We start from the raw sequence: 19,288 nt of genomic DNA, 5'->3' as shown, positions 1-19,288 counted from the left end.
GGCCCCGGCCTCCTCCCTCTGGCACAGCTTCTTCCCTGCCACTGCCCCAGCCCACGGCTGCCCCATCACAGCATCTCCTATTGGGTGCCAGGCTCCCACCTGCAGGAATCGGCCCCGGGTCCCGGTGGGCAATCTGGGCACAGGTGGACCACAGCACACTCGGGCTCAAACCGAGCTCAAAGCTTTAATGAAACTCGGGGCAATCCCTCTCCTGCTGTTGGCAGCTGTTTATTGAATGGTTCCTTTATTCTTCTTTTTGTGTATGTTAAAAAAGTATAGCTGACCCTCCAGCAATGCAGTAAGGGGGCGTCAACCGCCCACACAGTCGGAAATCCAAGTCTAACTCCAGTCGCCCCTCATCACAAACCTGGATTCCCAACGCCAGTGGACCGATGAGCACGCAGGTTCAAACTGAGAGGGTCCATTGAGAGAAACCCGCGTGTAGGTGGGCCGCACAGTTCAAACCCGCGCTGTTGGAGGGTCACCTGTATTCTGAAATAAACCCTTCTGAATGGGTCGGTGTGTTTTTAAATTTCCCTGTGCTGTCTAGTCCTTGTTCCTGGACATGTTGCCTATTTGCAACAATATCGTAGTCTCTACAGTTTCAACAATTTAACAACAATGGAGCCACTTTAAAATGGAGCCGGAGCTGCCATCCCGGAGGAACTGCCCTGGTCACCTGAGGCCTCCAATCTTTGGCATTTTAAAACGGCAAAAAATGACCTTGGGACTGGGCCTAAGGCAACACTGTGTCCCAAAGAACTGTGCAAAGATAAAGCAGATACCTGCCGGGGAGCTGAAACTTGGGGGCATTTTCAATTAACATCACTATTAGCTCGCCTGCACCTATAGCAACACCTTCCTTCTCCGGGGGAGTGTCCCCTTCCCCTTCTCCTAAGTACTCCTGCTTTGTCTCCTCATCGGAACACTCTGGGCTTCTGCCTGAATTAGTAATTCTTGAATAGCTGTGCTTACTGACTTCAACCAGAGGCTTGTTGCCTCTCGCCTGGAAAGGCCTGTTTAGTTCTAAAGTGATGGCTCTTTTCCTCACCTGCTACAATCTTTCTCCATCCACGTAGCAGTCACAGTACCGGCTGGCGTGCTGCAGCACCGGACCTGCACTGGCTCAGGCCTTCGTTCTTACCAAGTGATTTCAGACCTTGCCCTGCAGCCTGCTCTCTTCCTTCCTCTCCAGGTCTGTGGCTCTTAAACAGCTCTCATCTGTCTTTTCTAGGCCTCCTGTGAGATTTTTTTTTTAATTCTTCCCCAAGGATATTTTTCCATTGATTTTTTTTTAGTAAGATACTTCTTTTTATATTTTTATTGATTTCAGAGAGGAAAAGAGAGATAGAAACATCGGTGATGAGAGAGAATCATTGGTCCGCTGCCTCTTGCACGCCTCCTACTGGGGATCCAGCCTGAAACCTGGGCATGTGGCCTTGACCGGAATTGAACCCGGGACCCTTCAGTCCACAGGCCGATGCTCTATCCACTGAGCTACACAGATTAGGATTCTGTTTTTTGTTAAGTGAATTAAATATTTTGTTGTTGTTAATCCTCACCCAAGGATATTTTTCCTTTTTTTTCTTTTTTTTTTTATAATATATTTTATTGATATTTTACAGAGAGGAAGGAAGAGGGATAGAGAGCTAGAAACATCGATGAGAGAGAAACATCGATCAGCTGCCTCCTGCACACTCCCTACTGGGGATGTGCCCGCAACCAAGGTACATGCCCTTGACCAGAATCGAACCCGGGACCCTTCAGTCCGCAGGCCGACGCTCTATCCACTGAGCCAAACCGGTTTTGGCAAGGATATTTTTCCATTGATTTTTTTAGAGAGTGGGAGAGGGAAAGACAGAAATATCGATGTGAGAGAAACACATGGATTAATTGCCTCCTGCACACGCCCTGAACAGGGCCTGGTCCGGAGAGTGTGGACGAAAGGGGCCATATGCTCACCTGACAGCTCAGGGGAGGCCTGCATGGCCGTCTTGCAAACTCAGGCCTAAAGGAACCACAAAGCATGGTCTGAAATTAAACTTTAACTAGAAGCAGTGATGGCGGGAAGTCACCTCCTAGGCCGGTATCTTCACTGACAAGGTCACCTTTACCTAACTGAGCCTATTGTCTTTTTGCATCTATCATAACACACCCTCGAAAGGTCTGGGTCACTTGTAACTTCCCTTTTTTCCGGACCCCTCAGGGCACCACCTAATGCCCTGGGTGCCAGGACAGAGACCACAGATCCCCCCTTTGTTACTGTTACCATGTTAATTGTTGACTGTTACCCACCTAAGTATGTGTCTATCGTTTTACTTTTCATCCAGTCCCAGAGGTGTCCTGCTTTGCTTCCTGCCGCCTCTCTATCACCAGTGGATTTCATGTAACCCACCTCCCACCTTTGACTGCAGTGTATAAAAGATGGAAACCCGCCATTCTCCGGAGCACTAAGCCAATCCGTTGAGATTCTGCTTCCCAGCAATTGTCGACAGTTTGGCTCAAATCAACTCACAATAATTCTTTACAGGTTTGGATGTTTTTACATTAACAAGAGGAGCCTGCAACCAAGGTACGTGCCCTTGACCAGAATCGAACCCAGGACCCTTTGGTCCGCAGGCCGATGCTCTCTGCACTGGGCAAACGGGCCGGGCCTGAGAGTTCTGTGTGGAGATTGGCCCCAGTTACTCTGCATTCCCCGCTACGGGAATGCACATGCTCCCGCGGGGTTGCCACCCACACCTCCACGTGCGGGAGAATCAGAGGAGGGGGGGGTATTTTGATGACGTCAGCGGTTCCTCCCCTGCAAAGCCTCGCGTTGCCACCAGCCTCCATCGACGCCTGAGGCTCTCCTCGGGGACCACCTCCCGGAGGCGCCTTCACCCCTTTCTTCGGCGGCAGCTGCTCAGGTCAGGAGCGCGTGTGAGGGTAATGCCCGTGTCCACCCGCACGGGTATCGCTTTTTAGAGACACAGTTGCCAGTTATACATGTTTTAAAATAGGAAAACCTTGAAAACAGAGAAAAGTATAAAGAAAAAGGAGTGCTTCGCCGGATAAAGGTGACCATTGATCGTCCTGCCGGTGGCCCAGCGTCACCAAACAGTAGCGGGTTTGGTTCGAGGTGAGCGGCCACTCGTGTTCTCACGTCTCGCTCTCGCCCTCGCCTCAGGTGAGGATTTATTTTGAAAGGCACTACTGATAGTTGTGTTTTTTACTGATAATGTTTTAATGCTTTTCCTTCCCGTGTGGTTCTGCCTGATTACACAATGCGTTTCACTAACCTGGGAAACCAGGTGTGCGAGCCTCCGGCGAGCAGCGCTGCTGAATGCGTGCCTCCCGCGTCCCCCGCGCAGCCTTCTCAGCATCCCTTCCTCAGGGCCCCTCACCCCCTGGAGGCACAGCCTGCGCCTTGCTCTCATGACCCCTGAGGACCCCTGAGGACAGGGCCGCGTCTGCCTCCCATCTGCTCTCCCTCTCGCTCAGGGTTCAGTGGGAGAACCGTGTTCTCTAGTCGCTTCCTCTCCATCAGTATAGAAGGTGCCAGTTAAAACCCTCAGGGGAGGGCGTGGGCCGGCACCGTCCTGGGGTGTGGTACCCAGAATCTTCCCCGTGGGCTCTGCATGTGTGCACATCCCAGTTCTGCGCCTTCCCCGGTAACCGCGCTCCCTCCCCCCATAACCACGCCTCCCCCCATAACCGCGCCTCCCCGCTGTACAGGGGTAATCACAGCCTCATCTGCCGGGCTGTGAGAATCAGGTAGCAAAGTGCCGACCTGAGGTGGGCGGGTGAGGATGGAGTAAGGGAGTGCGATTCCCTTCTGACTGGTCCTTGGAACCCTCCCAGGGCCCCTCAGCCCTTGAGCATCCACAGGCTGTGGTCCCTCACCACTGCCCACTGCGGGTGGCTCCTTGGGGACAGTGCTTGTCCCCCTGACCTGCCTGGTGCGTCTGAGACTGCACCAACCCCACAGGAATCTTGAGCGCGGAGCCCATGCCCACGCCCACGCCCACGCCCTGCACACGGTGCACATCTGTCCACACACCTGCGCACACGCCACCGAGGGGCACAAGTCTGGGCTGGGCCTGGGGAGGGCGCCTTCAACTGGGCCGTGGGTTCCCTGCACCAGGTCGCCCTTCCCTGTCCCTCCTCCCATAGGTGGGAGCCCCGCCCCCATACGCCTGAGCCCCGCCCCCATACGCCTGAGCCCCGCCCCCATACGCCTGAGCCTCCTCCTCCCTCGGGAACCCACAGCCTCCCAGCTCAGGAGCCCATTTCTGCAGAATTGATGTTAGTCAGCACCTGCCTGGGCATGTAAGGGGGCACCCTGGGACATCCCAGGACAGGCCATCCCTGCCCCTGGCACCGCAGGATGTTCAAGGGCCCGACTGGGGCCCACCCCAAACAAACCCCTTTCAGCCGCCCCCCACCCGCAGGTCCGGAACGTGCAGCTGTTCCTCCCACGTCACTGAGCCGCTTCTGGCCTCCAGCCCGGCTTTCACGGGCGGGGCTGGCAGCCAGGACACCGCTGGAGGCCCGGCATCCCTTTGTAGCCCCCATCTGCTCCTGTCAATCTCAAGACTCCCCCAGGGACCACCAATCACAGCGCAGGCATCTCAGTTTCGTCATCAGCAGCCAATCAGCGCTTCCGCTGACTGCTCCCGCAGCGAGGTGGGAACCAGGCGGCTCCAGGCTGGCGGAGCCCCAAGTGCCCTCCTCTCCCCTCCCCTCCCCACCCCCCATGCACCGCACGTCCCTGTCCCTCAATTACCGCCTTACTGGACACGCACGTGGCAGGCACCCTGTTCACCACGGAAGGTTGTCTTGCTGCGCTGGCCCTGCGTAGGATGGAAACCCAGCACCCCCACCAAGGGTGCCCTGGATGAAGCGAAGGACAGAAGGGCCAGCCCAGAGCCCGTCTGCCAGGGGTCCCCGCTGCTGGCCACGTGGTCACCTGTGGGCTCAGCACCCAGGTCCCCATTGCAGCTGGGAAAGTGCCGCCTCCCTCCCACCCAGAGCTGGGCCAGGGGTCCTGCTGCGATGGGGGGACCCGCCCTGGCCTGCGAGCTTGGCCATCCAGCCCACCGCTCCCAGGCCCCGTGCCACCACACAGCCCTTGGAATAGGCCCTCCTGCGCTACTTCAGGGCCTGGCCCTTCAAGTTCCAGTCAAGGCCACCTGCCCGCCTGTTTGCTGTTGGCTGGATGGCTACCTCCTAACCATGCAGACGCACGCCACCGCAAAGCCTCCTGCCCCAGGCGGCGGGACATTGAGCAACCAGAAAGTCAGCGCCTGCCAGCGGCGTGGGACCCCAGTGCACAGAACAGGCCATCCCTTTGCAGGGTCCTCCTGGCCCCGGAGGGGTCCTGGCTACTCAGCCCCCTCAGCGCCCTGGGCCCGCCCCTCCCGGCTGCTCTCATCCCGACACACACAGGCTCCCTGGCGCTGGTTTTGCGTTATTTTATTTTGCTCTTTCCAGTCTGAAGCTACTATCATGGGCGTTTAGTTATACAAATGACACTTACAAAAAATAAAAGACCAAGACACCCAGAGTGAGATGCATGGCAGACGGGGGTTGGGGGGCTGGCAGGGGTGCGGCTGGGAGCCAACGGTCAGGGCTGGGTGTCTCCTTACAGGAGGGTGACACCTGGCTTCGTCCCACCCCGAGACCCAGAATCCAGCCAGACAAGGAGCACCAATCCGCCGGCTGGAGGCTCTGGCTGGGCGGGCAGGGGGCGGGCCAGTGAGCACCCCTGGAAGGTGGGGGCAGGTTCTGGGTTTGGGGAGGCGCCCTCCCTGCCCCACCACTACGGAGCAGGGGCCCCAAGGCCTGGAGGTGCTGCCCGAGGCTCGCCTGCGCCACCTCCAACAACATTTCATTAAAAAAAAAAAAAAATACTGATTTGGTCATTTTCTGCTTCCAGTTAGGCCAGGGTGAGAGAGACAGGAGCAGGGTCCCCGGAGCACAGGGGGCACACGCAGGGCAGGCCCGCTCCGTGCGGAGGGGACAGGTGACGGGCACTAGCTCGCCCCAAGGGGCCACTGAAGGGCTTGGGCCAAGGGCCCGGCTCCTGGGAAGTTGGGGGAGAACCTCGGCTGGGGGGCCGGGCAGGAGATTCCAGTTAAACCCCCGCCACACCCAGGGCTCTAGCCCCCACTGCTCCTCAGCCACTTTGGGGAAATAAGGCTCAGAGTTGTCTGAGGTCAGAAGAGGTGTCAGCCTCGCCCACAGCAGAGGACGGAGGGTCCCCAGTCCCACGAAGGGCCAGGCCGCAGCGCCGACCCGCCGGGAGAGGCCACGCGGGGCAGCAGGGGGGACACCGTTTTCTCTGGGTTTCCAGTAGGAAAGGCAAGGGGCTCGCCACCCTGGGCGGTGCCCACCTGGAGAGGAATTAGCGGGGGGCGGGGGGGGGGACAGGGACGGGGATGCGGGGGGCGGGGCCTAGTACTCCCACAGTGTGGCAGGGTCGATGGTCTCCGCACAGGCCTTCAGGACCCCCGCGTGGTCCCCCTTCAGGTAGCGCCCGCCCACCTTGATGGCCACCTTGTTGTAGTCGCAGAACTCAAAGAAGAAGTCGACAGGGGTGTCACTGCTACTGGTGACCAAGGAGTCACTGCCCAGCGTCCAGTACTTGCCTGTGGAGTCTGGGGGGAGGGGCGAGACCCTGTCAGGCCCTGTTCTGTTCCCCACCCTGCAATCGCCGCTTCCACCCAGGTCTCCCACCCACCCATCCTGGATGGGGGTTCACCCCGCCGCCCCCCCACTGGGTTTTGGTCCCATAGCTCGGGGCGCGTCCTCCCCTGCCCACCCTTTCCAGAACCTGGTTCCTCCTGCCCCAGCCAGCCTGCGGTGGGCTGGGAAGTCTCCCTCCAATCCAGAGCCACTGGTGGCCTCGGGACATCTGCCCTCTGGGGCTTGGAATGGCCCAGGCCCAGGCCCAGGGAGGCCAGGCTGAGCCCCAAAGAGCGCCAGGACGGCAGGAGACTCTCCCGGGCCCGGACCCTGGAGCCCCCCTGCAACCGCCCCCCGGGAGAACCTGCCTTTGATGTTGTAGGCGCCGTCGTTGAACTCGAGCTGGAAGACGTCATAGTTGGAGCGGTTGGCGTCCAGGGTGCCCGTGACCTTGCGGCAGCCGATGAAGCCGTGCTCCCCGCGGAACACGATGATGGGGCGGTTGATCAGCTTCATGAGGAAGAGCTCCGTGTCCCCTGGCCCAGGAAGGGAGGGGCGTGAGCTCACGGGGGTGTGGCTGGGACGCTCAGAGAGCGGGAACCTGGGGTTGCCCGCATCCAGCCCTGGGTGAGGGTGGCAGGGACAGTTTGGGGGACGCGCGGGCCTCGGGGGTGTTGGCGAGTGACCACCGGTTACACCCTGCAGGGACGCGGGTCTGGGGCACCCTCAGGCTACCTGCTGTCTCCACCGAGGCGGCCAGCTGCCCGTTCTTCTTGGCCGTCACAAACTTGCCATTGGACGCGCGCAGTGTGATCCGCCGATCGCGCCACTCGATGTCAAAGTAGCAGCTGGCACTCCTGGGTGAGGCGGGACAGAGTCAGGGGGAGCCCCCCGGCCCCAGCCCCCCAGGAAGGGCCCGCTGCGAGTGAGGGCAGTGGCTGGCGGCCCGGGCACTTACTTGGCGGAGGCGGTGGACTGCACGCCCCCGGTGGCTGTCAGCGTCCAGTACTTGCCCGTGTGGGTGCGGAAGGCGCACTTTTTGGTGTCGCGGTCGATCTCCAGTTGGAAAGTCTCCTGGTCAGTCTCTTCGTCCTGATTGGCCGACAGGTCCATACCTGGGGGAGAGCCTCAAGCTGGTACCCACGCCTGCCCTCCTCCACCAACGCCGGGGGCAGAGCAGAGGACAGCGTCGGGCCAGCCAGCGCCAGCCAGGCGCAAGCCGGCTGCGTCCTGTCCATGTCACTTTCTCTGATGACAGAACCGACACGTTCCAGCAAACCAACTGCAGAAAAATATTCCGGAGCCGATCGGGACCGTCACGTGGCCCTCGATGAGATACGGAGGATTAATCATTGTTCATCGTGGTGGTTATGTAAGGGCCCCATTTTACAAACGTTTCGAGATGAAATGCCCTGATGCCAGGGATTTGCTTTAAAAACGACCAAAAACCATGACGACGTCGACAGAGGACAGATGGACAGAGGACAGATGGACAGAGGACAGAGGACAGAGGGAGAAGGCGGCAGTGCCGCTCCTGGGGGGCCGGTGGCCATGGCCACGCCCTCCTCCCCGCCTCCGAGAGCCGGAGTGAAACCTGAGGCTGATTCTCTCCGGAAGCTCGCACACGCGTGAACATGAAGCCACACATCTTCCCGCACCCGCAGCCCTGGGACCCTGGCTTCCCTACGACACCTAAGCCCCTGCACATTCGATTTGCATATGAGCTGCATGGTTCTGCATTTGTCCCAACAGAACAAATCCCCAGCCCCAGGCGCCTGGGTTCTGAGAGCCGCAGCCACAGGAGTCTGCCCAGGGCCCAGGGCGTTACCTTTGGGGCTTGATGCCTTTAGAAGTCGGGACCATGGTGATGGGTGTCAAGTGTCCCTTCAGACCAGGAGCCTGGGTCTGAGCACACCCTCCCGGGGACCCACCCTTAGCTCTCCAGCCGCCACTCAGAGGGCCTGAAAGGTGTCCGCTCCTTCTTAACCCAATGACATGTCCCCACATCAGCACCAATGGATGGGGACCTTCACCCCCACTTCACTAAGAGGGAGACTGAGGCAGGGAGGTGGTGTCCTTGATCAAGGTCACCCAGAGAGAAAGTACTGGGCCCTGGCGGCTCCAGGAGGGAAGGTGGGCACGCAGGCTCCGGCCGGGCCCTCTGCCCTCCGCTCTATGGACGGGGTGTGGGCACACGTGGGCGCGGACCATGGAATGGTCACTGCATCCTCCTTCCCAGAGGAACAAAGGGAGCTCCACGCGCACATTCCACGCCCAGGGCCGTCCCCGCCACCTGCTCCCCACTCACACCCCACAGCCCGGGGTGCCAGGTTTGATGAGAAGGCCCAGGCCCGCCAGCGAGGGCCCCGGAGTGGGGGCCAGGCAGGTGCCTTGGGGAACACACCTTCCTCTCCGCCTTGGCTTCGCTCTGCCTGGCAGAGGGCCCCCCCTCCATTCTGCCGGAGGTTGAGGGGGTTTGGGGCCTGGTGCCACGTAGACAACAGGAAGGAGTGGGGAAAGGGGGCTATCGCCCCCCTGCGATCCAGCAAGGCCCCTCTTGCTCCAAGGCCAGGCCCAGACAAGGTAGGGCCCCCCTCTTGGCCTTGCAGTCTCTAATTGGAGCTGGGTTACTATGGAAACGGGGTTTTCTTTGGGATTTTTCTTTAGATCAACAGCTGCATAGAAAACCTGACTCATAGGCCACAGGAGCCCGAGGGAGGCAGGGTACGGGGGCTCCATGGAGCAGAGCCCATGGGCACACCCACCCCCTTCCTCCAGAGCGCCACAGACACCTGGATCCCCCACCCCCACCCCCTTCAGCCTCAGCAGTTCCCAAACTCCCAGGAAACTCCCCCCAACCCTCACTCAGTTTAGGGGAAGAGTATGGAAGCATCCTGGCCCGGTCCCCCATCCCCCTCCCCGCCCCCCCCTCCCCTCCCCTCTTCTCTTTCCAGTCACTCTTGCCAATACCTGAGCACGTCAAATGGCTCCTCCACCCTGGCTTAAGCCATTCCCTGGGCCTGACGTGCCCCGCCTCGTGAGAACTCGTCTACATCCTGCAAAGCCCAGCCGGGCCAGCCCTCCTCAGCCAGCCTGGCCTCCGAGCGGCTGGACCGGGCACTTCCTTGGTGCGGCGTCCCCGGCGCAGCGGCCAGCAAGGAGGCTGCGGGAGCAGCTGGGACAGGAGGCACTGCCCAGGGTCTGGCTGGAGCCGGGGCAGGGGAGGTTCCCAAGGGGCAGTGCCCTCGCCATCCTCCCCCTGCCCTCGCCATCCTCCCCCCTGCCCACGCCATCCTCCCCCCTGCCCACGCCATCCTCCCCCTGCCCACGCCATCCTCCCCCTGCCCTCGCCATCCTCCCCCCTGCCCTCGCCATCCTCCCCCTGCCCTCGCCATCCTCCCCCCTGCCCTCGCCATCCTCCCCCTGCCCTCGCCATCCTCCCCCCTGCCCACGCCAGGTCCTCACCTGTGAGCACGGCCACGTGCCACCTGCCACGCACATCAGCGCTCGGGCACCAGGCGCCCACTCCCTGGTGGCAAACCCTGCCCCGAACTGGGCCCTGATGGCCTCCCCCCAGAAATAAAGGCTGGCTGAAAACGTGCGCAGGGCAGCCTGTAGCCAGCCCTACAGGTGGGGAAACTGAGGCAGGAGAGCAGGCTGCAGCTTCAGTGGGAGCACCCCACCCCCACCAGGCAGCCGCAGGCCGGCGGGATGATTCACATCCCTCCGCCACCAGCCCAGGATCCTCCTCCTTCCTGGCTGCCTCTCCCCGGGTGCGCTGGGCGCTGCCTCCGTGCCACGCAGGCCTGTCCAAAACGGCCTCTGCAGACACCCCCACGCCCCCGATGCCAACGCTGGGTCCTTCGGTCCTCCCCACCCCACTGAAGACCCAGGGTCAGCTCATGTGAGAATGGATGAAGACCCCAAGATCTGAAGCCGACAGAGCCCCAAGAGCAGGCCCCAAAGCCCCTTCCCCTAGTTCCACGTTCCCCTAAACTCACAGATGAGCCAACACACCTCTCTTGGCCCAAGTTCCGGTTGCTTCTGCCCCATCAGCCTGAATCACATCCTGACACCCCAGCAAGCTTCACGTGAGGAGCGGGCATCTGGCCGGGCTGGCCAGCGACTGCTACAAGCTCACGGGGGCTTCGGCCCTTTCCTGCCCCAGGGCCTTTGCACACACCGGCCACATGAGCTACCCTCCACGCAGCCTTTCACGCAGCTCAAGCGCCTGCCTCAGAGGGCACCCCCCATATAACCTGGAGTCCTGATTTACTTCCTGGACCCCAGGCCTCTGCCTGACCCCGGGGATGCTGGTCCCATCGCAGTGAGAGCATCCCCCCCACCCCCCCGGAATCGTCCAGAACATGCCCACTGGCTGGCCACTCAGGCCTCAGTGGTCTCCCGAGTCAGGGGCTCATTGTCTGCTGAACAAGTGGGCAGACCTGCCCCACCCAGTGCAGAGTGAGAACAGGCAGGGGGAGCCACGTGTGCCCCAGAGGCACGGAGGCAGCAGGGGGTCCAGATGGGAGCCCACTCCAGGGTCAGAAAGAGCCAGTTCTGCATGCTGCTTCCGGCGGTGACCAGGCGGCAGGCCTCACCTCTCTGGGCCTAACCCCCCCCCTGGGGGAGGGCAGGAGGCCCCCAGGAAGGCAGCCTCGCGGAGGGGGCACGGGCTGGGCTCCACCCAGCTACCTCCAGAGGCTGGGGGCCAACCTCCCATCCCCGGGAGCAAGACCCCACAGGTCCCTCCAGCGCGGCCTCTGCTGCCAGAAATCAACTGCCTTCTTCACCAAAGGCGCAGGGGCCCCAGGAGGAAGGGGGGTCTGAGGAGGGAAAGAGGGGGCTCACTTCTGGTTGGGAAACGGCCAGGTCGGCGGGAGGCCAGGGGAGGAGCAGGGAACTGCAGCCAATGGTTGCAGGCCGGGGTCTCGGGTGGGTTCACTCGGGGGGGCGGGGGGGGGGACTTCCAGAGGGATTCGGCGCTGAGCTGCCCTCGGACGACCACGGAGCAATGCGCCGCGGCCCGGGGAAGCCCAGGGCGCAGGGCGGGGTCCCGGGCGGGAGGAGGGAGGCTCCCGACCCCGGCACCGAGTCCCGCGGGGTTTGAGGGGAAGTCCTCCGCAGGGGGGGCCCCCGCAGAACACGGACTCCCCTCCCCCCGCCGGCGCATCTGGTTTTCCCATCTGCAGAGGCCGCGCAGGACAAAGGGGGCGAGGGAGGTCCCTGCCGAGGAGCCCGCCCCCCTGTTCACAAAGGCCGCGGCCTCGAACGAGGGCAGGCGCTGGAGGAGGGGCGGGGGGAAGGGCAGACCCCGGGGGCCCTCACCCCAGCGGAGGCCGACCCCTCCCGACAGCAAGAGGTGGAGAAACGCCGGGAGGGCGGGAGGCGGAGCGCGCCCCGCGAAGATCAAAGCCTTCCCTCCCGCCCTCGAAAGGCGGCCCTAGGGGTTGGGGGCGCTACAGGGCGTGTGACGACCCTCGCCTCCGCCCTCGAGGCTAAAGGTCCGCTGACCCGGGGAGGGGGTCGAGGAAATGGGCGAGAGGTGTACCCTCCCCAAGGCTGGGCCCGCCGACCCGAGGGATCAGCGCGCGTGGGGAGAACCCTGATTGGGCCAGGGGGTCGGAGAAACAGGGCGGCGCAAGCGAGGGGCCAGGGTGGGGGTTGTGCGGCGGCGCCCGAAGCTGGGCAAAGCCCCACCCCCGCCCCCTCCCTCCTTCGGGCCGGAGCGCACGTCCCGGGGCGGGACGAGGTAGCCTGGGCGCCTAGCAGGGGCGCACCGGGCAGCGCTCGGGATTGCAGCGGCGCCGCAGGCGAGAAAGGGCGGGAGGCTGCAAGGCCCGGGGTGGGGTGCGCTTTGTGCAAGGACGGGGGAGGCGGGGGCGGCGTGCCCACTCACCCTGTCGCGTGGACACGTTCCTCTCGTTGGCGGCCTGCAGCACGACCTGGGCGCAGCTCTGCTCCAGGGCGAAGAGCTCGTCCTTGCCCACCTTGGTGGCCTTGCCCGCCTTGAGCGTGCCGCTGGGCCCCGACGGCGCCAGGTAGCGGCCCTCGCAGTCGCGGAAGGCCACCTTCCCGGAGCGGAACTCGAGCGTGTACCCCGTGGCGGGCTCGGGGCGCGCCACCAGGCGCCCGTCGTGGCGCAGGAAGCGGTGGTCGGCCGTCTGCACGCTGTAGCGCTGGTCCTGGAAGGCCAGCGTGATGAGCGAGTCGACGCCCCAGGGCACGTCGCGGTCCACGGCGATCTCGTCCGCCGGCCGCGCGCTCAGGTGCGCGTAGCGCTTGCGGGTCAGGCTGTAGATGTTGACCTGCGGGTGCATGGCGATGTGCACGCTCCACTTCTCGGCCGGCGACACGGTCTGCGCGAAGCACGACAGGCGGTCCTCGGTGCCGCCGAAGTAGCGCCGGTGCGCCTCGGACTGCAGCGACCAGCGGCCGTCGTCGTGCGCCACGATCAGGAAGCGGCAGTCGGCGCCGGGCGCCTCGCGCTCGCAGGTCACGTTGCCGTCCTTGTCCGCCGCCAGGTAGCGGCCCAGGTGGCTACGCAGGCACACGGCCGCGCTGCCCGCCTCGTCGGGCGGCTGCTCCAGCGTCCAGATCTGCTTCTTCTTCAGGCTGCTGGCCGACGCGTTCACCTTGAACCCGAACGCCTCGGCCGTCAGGTACTTGTTGCCGCAGTTGATGAGGCCGAACTGGATCTGCACCGCCTCGGCCGTGCCGTTGGCGGTCATGGTGGCGGCGGGCGGCAGGCGCCGGCGCGGCCCGGGAGGTCGGTGGCGGGTCCCCGCGGCAGCGCCCGGTTCCTTTGTTCCCCGACCGCGGTCCCGCGCGCCCCGCCGCAGCGCTCCACAAAGCCGGCCCCGGCGCCCCGGCCCCTTTATAGGCCGGTGACGTCAGCGCCGCAAGCCCCGCCCCCGCTCGCTGCGGGGCTCGGCGTGGGAGGGGGCTCGCGGGCGAGGGCGCCGGCTCTGCAGTGCTGGAGCCGCGGGGGCGCGGGGGGCCAGCTCGGCTCGCAGGGGCCCCTCTTCCTGCACCGCGGGCCTCTGTAGCCCCCCACCTTGACCGCCATCCTTACCCCCAACGCCAGGGCCCCCGCAGCGCCGCAGACCGAGGACTCGCTCAGAGCCCAGACCCCTCGGAGGCCCGACCCCCAGCCCAGCGGGGAGGAAGCGCGCGCCGGGCTGGAGGTTGCGGCCGAGACGCCGTAACGGGAGGGCGGTCCGGAGGCCGCTTGGAGGAGGTGGCCTTAGAGCAGAGCCTTGACGGACCGCCTAGAAGCCCCCCGCCAGGGCCTGTGGGTCATGGGGTGGAGGGCGGGCAGGCCAGGAGCTGGGGAGGGGTCTGCAGACCCCACCTCACCCAGCCCAGGCCTTGCAGTCAGGCCCTCCAGCGGAGGGGTGCGGGCTTCCCTGCGGCCTCGCTCCCAGGACACTGCCTTGAAGACCAACTCCCAGTGGCCCGGGCACCACCCAGCCTGGCTGCCCCAATAGGTCTCCGTGGCAGGGGCCAGCAGGAGCCGCGGGTTGTGGCCTACGGGGCAGTGGGTGAGCAGTGTGCCCTCTTCCTGGGCAGGGCAGGGAGGTCTGAGCCCAGGTCCCGCCTCTAGGGCCAGTGTGCCTTCCACTTTATACCCGACACCCCAGGGTCAGAGGACGCTGAGCCAGCACAGGGAGGGGTGACACCCTCATCCTTCAGGACCCCAACTCTCCACCCTCCAAAGGGGACTCCCTGCAGCGGCGCCTCACCCTCTCTAGGAGCGCTTCCCCTTTCCGAGCCTCTCGGAAGGGCAAGGCCTTCGCTGGGACATTCCCCGCATGCCAGGCAGGCCCCTGGAATGCCAGCGCGGCCACAGGCTGCCCACGAGGTCTCCAGGCGAAAGCAGGGGCACTGTACTGGCTCCCCAGCTGGTTGTCTGAGCCTGTGCCTCCCCCAGGAACCCCCTCCCGGGTGTTTTCCCCTCCAGGGGAAGGAGGTGTGACCTTCTCACCTTTGTGGGTTATTGGCAGGGCCCGGGCCCAGGTCCGCACACCCATAGCATCCCTCCCACAAAGCACACCCTCTGGAGGGCTGGGAAAGCACCGTGCTCATTCTGAGGTCATCCACTAGGCTTGAACCTCAGGCTCTCCCTGGCTGTGTGACTTTGGCAAGTTACTTAACCTCTCTGAGCCTCCGTTTCTCCTTTTGTAGGGGAGCTATAAACCCCCCACTCAGGTGGTCAGAGCGAACTTGAGGCCTCTCAGACACTGTCTCTGACCTCTCTCGGGACCCGGGAAGACCTGTGTCTAGTTAGGGAGACCCCGAACATCTGGCCGCTACCAGACTCAGAGGGGAGGGGGCTGAATGAGAGCAGGCATTTAGGGACGGCTGTGGGGTGCCAGACTGGGTGTTGGCGGCGTGGCTGGAGAATGCCGAGAGGCAGATGGTTTCCAAATAGACAATACGCAGTTCAAAGATCCGAGAATGTGAAAAGGCCTTCATCCCCCTCCCCACTCCCACGCCACCGCCTCGGGACCTGCCGTTACACGTGTGTTTGTGTGTTTTCCTTTCTTTACCCCAACAGGCAAGCGTGGCTGTTTCTTATTCTCGCTGTTTTTCTTCTCTCCCTTTTACACAGTATCTCCAGCCCGCTCTTAGTGTCTCACGTGTCTTAGCAGCTTTTCAGCACGGAAGCGGCTTCCTTGTCCGTTCTCACAGCTGCGTAATAGTCCGCGGCCTGCCGCTCCAGGTGTATGTGACTGCCTATGTGCATCGACACTGGGGTTGCTGCTGCTGATGTCCTGCCTTGTCCGGAACACCCGCCCCCCGAACAGTGAAACCCTCAACCACAAACCAAGGCTTTCTGTGCTTCTCTTTGCCCAGCCTTGGCCCAAACACCACGTAAAACATTAAAGCTGTCCAGTCTTGGCTTGAAGGCCTCTGGTGATGGGAGCTCACTGTTCTTTGTTCGCGGCAATTATGTGCCAAGGCCACCGGACTCGGCTCCCATCCTTGGCTTTGTGCCAGGGTCACCTGGAGAGTTCATGTCCGACAGCCCTGCTCACCGGTGGTGGGCACGGAATTCTCCGGGGCGGCCTAGCTGAAGAGAGGGGGGCGCAGTCTCCAAGGCTCAGGAAACTGGGCTCGGAGCTGGCTGATCAGCCCTTCCCAGTGGCCTCATTTCCCTCCCAGACCAGGCAGCAGGCCGCCCAGCGGCCAGCCCAGGAGCGGCTCGGGCCTGGCCCCCGCTGTGCCCTGGTTCCAGGGCGGCTCAGGTGGTGCCCGGTTCCTGTGGGGCCGGGAACAATAGCGTCCGTGTTCCCTCCTCCCCAGAGGGACCCGAGGCGAGGCCTGCAGACAGGGCCGTGTGACCTCGCCGGACACGGAAGTGTCCAGTGTCACGGAGACTCGGAAGGCCGAGGAGGGAACCCGGGTGGTGCAGAGCAGGCCGTGTTTCCTGACTGACTGATTGACAGCCACACAGGCGATAGCGATAGGCACTGAGATAGTGAAAGGCATCGCTCCGTTTCTGAAGGTTTTTGTTTCGTTTATTCGGTTTTGGCTTCGGCGTTCCTGCTGTGCATCTTGCTCCCGTGCCTCGGCGATTCGTCCCAGTGAGCCCCCTGTCCCCGCGGCTACTTCCGCCCCATTCCTTCCGCCCCGTTCCTTCCGCCCCGTTCCTTCCGCCCCATTCTCGTGGCGTGTGGATTCCTGCTGTGCTTCCGGCCTGATCCTGGGGCGAGGGCTGCCTGCCCAGAGCGGGCATCTCCCCAAGCCCTCCTCTCCCAGCCCCGGAGACCTGGGTCTGAGAATGGGACCCCCGGGGGGCTCCCACCAGCCTCTGAGATCCCTCCCACTTGCACTCAGGGAGCAAGAGTCTGTCTGGTGGGGGCAACCGGCGTGAAACCCCTGGCGATCAGGAGAATTGCAGGCACTGTGCGGGGGCTGAATCTGCTTGCGCTCCCCACAAACCTTGGTGACCCCGTTTCACCGCTCAGGAGACTGAGAGGAGAAGACACGGGAGGAAGCAGATGGCACGCCTGGGGCTGGGCGAGGGGGAGCCACTGCCTGATGGAGGGCGCCGTCGGGGGAGGACTGTTCGAGGTGGATGTGGCCGCAGGGCGCTGTGGAGGTGCGAAACGCTATAGAGCCATAGAACCGTGCGCTGGCAAACAGTTCCCTTCACGTGATGTGCGTTTTACCATAACTAAGACACCGATCTCTCTCGAAGGAAAGAAAGAGGAATAAGACTACCTTCCGCCGAAACCGGTTTGGCTCAGTGGATAGAGCGTCGGCCTGCGGACTAAAGGGTCCCGGGTTCGATTCCGGTCAAGGGCATGTACCTTGGTTGCGGGCACATCCCCAGCGGGAGGTGTGCAGGAGGCAGCTGATCGATGTTTCTCTCTCATCGATGTTTCTAACTCTCTATCCCTCTCCCTTCCTCTCTGTAAAAAATCAATAAAAATATGTTTAAAAAAAAAAAAAAAAGACTACCTTCCGTGCCCTAACCGGTTTGGCTCAGTGGATAGAGCGTCGGCCTGCGGACTGAAGGGTCCCGGGTTCGATTCTGGTCAAGGGCATGTACCTTGGTTGCGGGCGCGTCCCCAGTGGGGGGTGTGCAGGAGGCAGCTGATCGATGTTTCTCTCTCATCGATGTTTCTAGCCCTCTATCCCTCTCCCTTCCTCTCTCTGTAAAAAAAATCAAAAAAAAAAAAAAAAAGACTACCTTCCCCGCTGGGAGCGATGGAAGCAGGGCTTGAACGCCGGCCTTCAGCTGCCATCTGCGTGCTCGCAGCCCACCCGACGTGGCGCCCCCTCCCCAGGTGCCTTCCTGAGGCTCCCGCTGGGGTGTCCCCACCTGCTCCTCCTTCCCGGGCGCCCCTCACTCCAGCTCTGAGGCTCATGCTGGCTCTGCCTCTCAGCGTCCCCAGAGATGCCGGCACCCTCGCCCGCACCTGCCCGGGCTCTGCCCGTCTGTCTCCCCGCTGGGTCACCCAGACGCCGGGGCTTGGGGCCCCCCAGGTGGCGTGGGCCCGGCGCAGCCTCGGTCTCGGAACGCGGGGTGATGTCGTCCTGGGAGCTTCTTGCCAGCATCCCTTAGAGGCGTGGGGCGGAGCGCGTCCTCATCCGCTGCGAGCCTCAGTTTCCCTTTTCTGCAACGGAGACCAGCGCGGCCCCGGTTTGCGTGAGGGGCCCGAGCGCCGGCCACGTCCAGCTGCACAGACGTCCGGCTCGGTCCCCCTGACGAGGCCGTGAATGGCTCTTTGTGGTCCTGCCGTCCCCACGGTGCCCTCGGCGCAGCCTGGTACGGGAGCCCCACGTGGGAGAGCGGAGTCCAGGGCGGGTCCTGGCGGGCCCGGCTCCCTGCTGCCCGCGGGGCCTGCCAGCTGTGCCATCCAGGCTGCACTCCTCACCCCGTCTCTGCAGGCATCCCTGCCCATTGCTGGCTTCAGAGCCTTCGGTTACAAATAGGGAAACTGAGGCATGGATAGAGCAGAGGCTCTGGCCGAGCTTTAGGGAGAGACGTGCGGTGTTCAGGGCCCAGGCTCATGGCTCTCATCCGATTTGCCAGATTTGTGACCCCCACCCCCGATTCTAAACTGTAACCCCTCAAAGGCAGGAACCAAGCCTGAGGGGCCCCCATGATGAGCTGTTGTCTTGCGGGGGGACCCCAGAATTACCATGAGCTCCAGGAGGGCCTCCAGGAGGAGGAGATGCTCTGCTGGGGGAACAGGAGCTCAGCAGCGGGGGGTCGGCTCCACTGGAGCAAAGGGGTGCCGTCCGGCCTGCCCTCTGGCTGTTACTGGAAGCCCCTGTGACTCCAGCAATCCTTTCTCTCTGTCTTCGTCCTGGATAGCGACGCCCGAGGGGACCTGAGTGGCCTCTGCAGGCAGCTCCGCGGCCCCCTGGCCACCCACCGACCCTCAGCTCGCAGATGCTGGTCCCCTCCGAGGCCCCGGCCCGCTTTGCACTGAAGCCGCCGTGGCGGGTGCCTGGCAAGCGCCCGGCTAATTAAGAGGACATTAGCACCCGGCAGAGCCCCGGCCTGCCAACATGGCCTTGCCAGGAGCAGGCCAGATCCCGGGCCATGGAGAGGCTGCTGGCTGGTGCCAGGCCTCAGCCTCCCCTGCCCTGGGCCGCCACCCCCCTCCTGCGCCAGGCGCCGCACCTGCGACGGGAAACCTCAGCAGCACAGGGGCCGGGCCGGGCTCCGGCTGTCACATGGCGAGGTCGCCTTCCTCCCGCGCCGCACGCACAGGGCCCTCTCTGCCGCCGGTGCCCGCAGCTCCAGGCTCAGCTGCTCGATCAAGGGCCGCTCTTCCCAGCTCAGCGGGTTCGGAGTGTGTAACCAGCCCGCCGTAGCCGCCTCCACCACCCTCAGGCCTCCATCCCTCCGGCCTGGCCCGAGGCGAGGCAGCGTGGCTTCCTGCTTGCAGGTCTGGTCCTGCCCCTTCAGCTTCACCCGGTTCCTGCCCCGCCCCCCAGGGCCCAAAGCCCAGAGCCTCCCGCCTCCTGTCTCCCCTCCCCTGCCCCTCCCGCACTCACACCCACCCACACGTGGCCGCAGGTCCCAGCCTCCGTGCCTTGCACATGCTGTTCCTGTCGCCTGCCGCTCCCTTCCCTGTGGCCCGCAGCTGCCAAC

The 19,288-nt window shown here is 63.3% G+C and overlaps 1 protein-coding gene across 1 annotated transcript; it reads right to left on the bottom strand.

Annotated features, from left to right (window-relative positions):
* Positions 1-5,440: 5,440 nt before the first annotated feature.
* Positions 5,441-13,555, bottom strand: FSCN1 (fascin actin-bundling protein 1). The gene is made up of 5 exons (XM_080674296.1): positions 12,569-13,555; positions 7,628-7,784; positions 7,405-7,526; positions 7,038-7,205; positions 5,441-6,641 (listed from the first exon to the last, which is right to left on the bottom strand). Exons 1-5 carry the CDS (start codon positions 13,398-13,400, stop codon positions 6,439-6,441), a joined length of 1,482 nt encoding a protein of 493 aa, XP_080530422.1. The 5' UTR covers positions 13,401-13,555; the 3' UTR covers positions 5,441-6,438.
* Positions 13,556-19,288: the final 5,733 nt, after the last annotated feature.

Source organism: Plecotus auritus, assembly GCF_963455305.1.
Source record: "Plecotus auritus genome assembly, chromosome: 6".
Classification (NCBI taxonomy): Eukaryota; Metazoa; Chordata; class Mammalia; order Chiroptera; family Vespertilionidae; genus Plecotus; species Plecotus auritus.
The sequence above is the reverse complement of the archived record's forward strand: the minus strand, read 5'-3'. Positions and strand labels throughout refer to the sequence as shown.